The sequence below is a fragment of the Clupea harengus genome, chromosome 6 (genome assembly GCF_900700415.2).
Source record: "Clupea harengus chromosome 6, Ch_v2.0.2, whole genome shotgun sequence".
NCBI classification, from domain to species: Eukaryota; Metazoa; Chordata; class Actinopteri; order Clupeiformes; family Clupeidae; genus Clupea; species Clupea harengus.
Window position 1 is genome coordinate 3,095,863 of NC_045157.1, and position 2,500 is coordinate 3,098,362.

Sequence of the window (2,500 nt, forward strand, 5' to 3'; positions counted from 1 at the left end):
GTGTGTGTGCGTGTGCAGGTTTGGTCGGTGGTCGGGGGCTGTTACTTACAGAGCTGGGACTGACAGCGTGAGTGTAGGCGCCGTACGCTCCGTGTGTGTGTGTGTGTGTGTGTGTGTGTGTGTGTGTGTTTGTTACTTACAGAGCTGGGACTGACAGCGTGAGTGTAGGCGCCGTACGCTCCGAACTGGATGGTCATGGGGCTGAAGATGCCGAGCTGGCCCGCCATCTGGTGCATCCGGCGCAGGGTGCGCTCCTTGTCCGTGTCGGCGAACTTCACCACCAGGCTGGAGGACGCCCCCTGCAGGACAACGAGAGAGAGGCGCTGCCGTGAGACACCGTGCAGGGACATCAGGCTGCAGAGAGGATGTGCTGACAGGCTCAGGATCAGTCTCAGAATGACTCAGTCTCTGTCTCAGTCTCAGTCTCTGTCTCTGGCTCAGTCTCAGTCTCAGAATGACTCAGTCTCAGTCTCAGTCTCAGTCTCAGTCTCTGTCTCTGTCTCTCTCTCTGTCTCAGTCTCAGTCTCTGTCTCTGTCTCTGTCTCTGTCTCTGTCTCAGTTTCAGTCTCAGAATGACTCAGTCTCTGTCTCAGTCTCAGTCTCTGTCTCTGTCTCAGTCTCTGAGCCTGAGACAGAGACAGTCTGTCTCTGTCTCAGGCTCAGTCTCAGGCTCAGTCTCTGTTTCAGGCTCAGAATGTCTCTGTCTCTGTCTCTGTCTCTGTCTCTGTCTCTGTCTCTGTCTCTGACTCTGTCTCTGTCTCTGTCTCTGTCTCTGTCTCTGTCTCAGTCTCAGGCTCAGAATGACTCAGTCTCAGTCTCAGTCTCAGTCTCAGTCTCAGTCTCAGTCTCTGTCTCTGTCTCAGTCTCAGAATGACTCAGTCTCAGGCCCTTATCAGCAAGATGTTCCTCAGAGGTTCATGAAAATGTTTCTTTGCGACGCTATTTAAGGATGTTCTGCTGATTATTACTAAATGTATTTTCTAATGGTATTTTGGCAACTCTCGTTATCCATCCACCATCTCGTCCTCTTTTACACTACTGAGCACACACACACACACACACACACACACACACACACACACACACACACACACACAGAGACACAGATACAGATACAGACACAGACACAGACACAGGCACAGACACGCACACGCACACACACAGACACACCACACACACACACACACACACACACACACACACACACACACACACACACACAGCATGTTGCCTCTCTGTTTGAGCTGTTTCCTCGCTCAGAGTTCTATAATTGGGACTAAAGTCATGTCGAGGTGTGATGTCATGAGTTGGGAGTAGCGTGTAGCTTCCGTCTCCATTGCCCCCTGAGCATCCCCTCCCGCCCTTTCACAAATACCCCACTGCTCCCTTCACTCCCCATTTTCCCCCAAATCTCACCCCCCCCCCCCACATACACACACACACACACACCCCTTCATCACCTCCACATACACACACACACACACACACACACACCCCTTCATCACCTCCATATACACACACCCCTCCATCATGCACAGCACCTCTCTAATTAGCCCAGGCGTCCCAGGAGTGTGTCGTGTTCCCGGAGCGGGTGTGGAGCGGTGCGGTGCGGTTCGGAGTGGTGTGGTGTGTGTGGTGTGGTATTGACTGATGACGGCTCCTTATGGCAGTGATACAGTGACACAGTGTTGTAACCGACGGCTTGCCGCCTGCACTTTGCGGCGTCCAATTAGAAGTGCAGGAGGAAACAGTGGAGAGCCAAGGCTGGCTGTGTCGGGGTGATGGCCATAGAGGAAGCAGCACACAGGACCAGCAGACGCCGGGGGAAAGACGAGGCTGTGTGTGTGTGAGGTGGGGTGTGTGTGTGTGTGTGTGGGAGAGGTGGGGTGTGTGTGTGGGGGGGGGGGACCTGCTGTGCTGGAGGTTTAATTACGGAGCCTAGAGTGGGACAAAAAGGTCTGGTTGTCATGGTAAGTTTGGATGCATTGGGGAATAAGGTGGACTAGACGCATGGCCTGCCAGTGCTGAGTTTAAGGGCAGATAGACAGACAGATAGATAGATAGACAGACAGATAGAGAGATAGATAGATAGACAGACAGATAGATAGACAGATAGATAGACAGATAGATAGACAGATAGATAGATAGATAGATAGATAGATAGATAGATAGATAGATAGACAGACAGATAGAGAGATAGATAGATAGACAGATAGATAGATAGATAGACAGATAGATAGATAGATAGATAGATAGATAGATAGATAGATAGATAGATAGATAGACAGATAGATAGACAGATAGATAGACAGACAGGCAGATAGACAGAGAAAGATAGGTGGATGTATAGAAAGACAGACAGACAGATAGATAGATAGACAGACAGGCAGATAGACAGACAAAGATAGGTGGATGTATAGAAAGACAGACAGACAGATATAAAAGAGTGTGAGGTGTGAGGAGACTATAAGGACATGGCTCTCGTCATCCTCCCTGTGGC

At 50.5% G+C, this 2,500-nt stretch overlaps 1 protein-coding gene across 6 annotated transcripts in view; it reads right to left on the reverse strand.

Annotated features, from left to right (window-relative positions):
• The window catches only part of LOC105903489 (CUGBP Elav-like family member 3-B), a 100,101-nt gene that overhangs the window by 41,800 nt on the left and 55,801 nt on the right, over positions 1-2,500 (reverse strand). For all 6 annotated transcript variants that reach the window (XM_031568763.2, XM_031568760.2, XM_031568762.2 and 3 more), the window contains exon 4: positions 141-299. In XM_031568763.2, the coding sequence (XP_031424623.1) occupies positions 141-299 (159 nt within the window). The remainder of the gene's footprint in view (positions 1-140; positions 300-2,500) is intronic.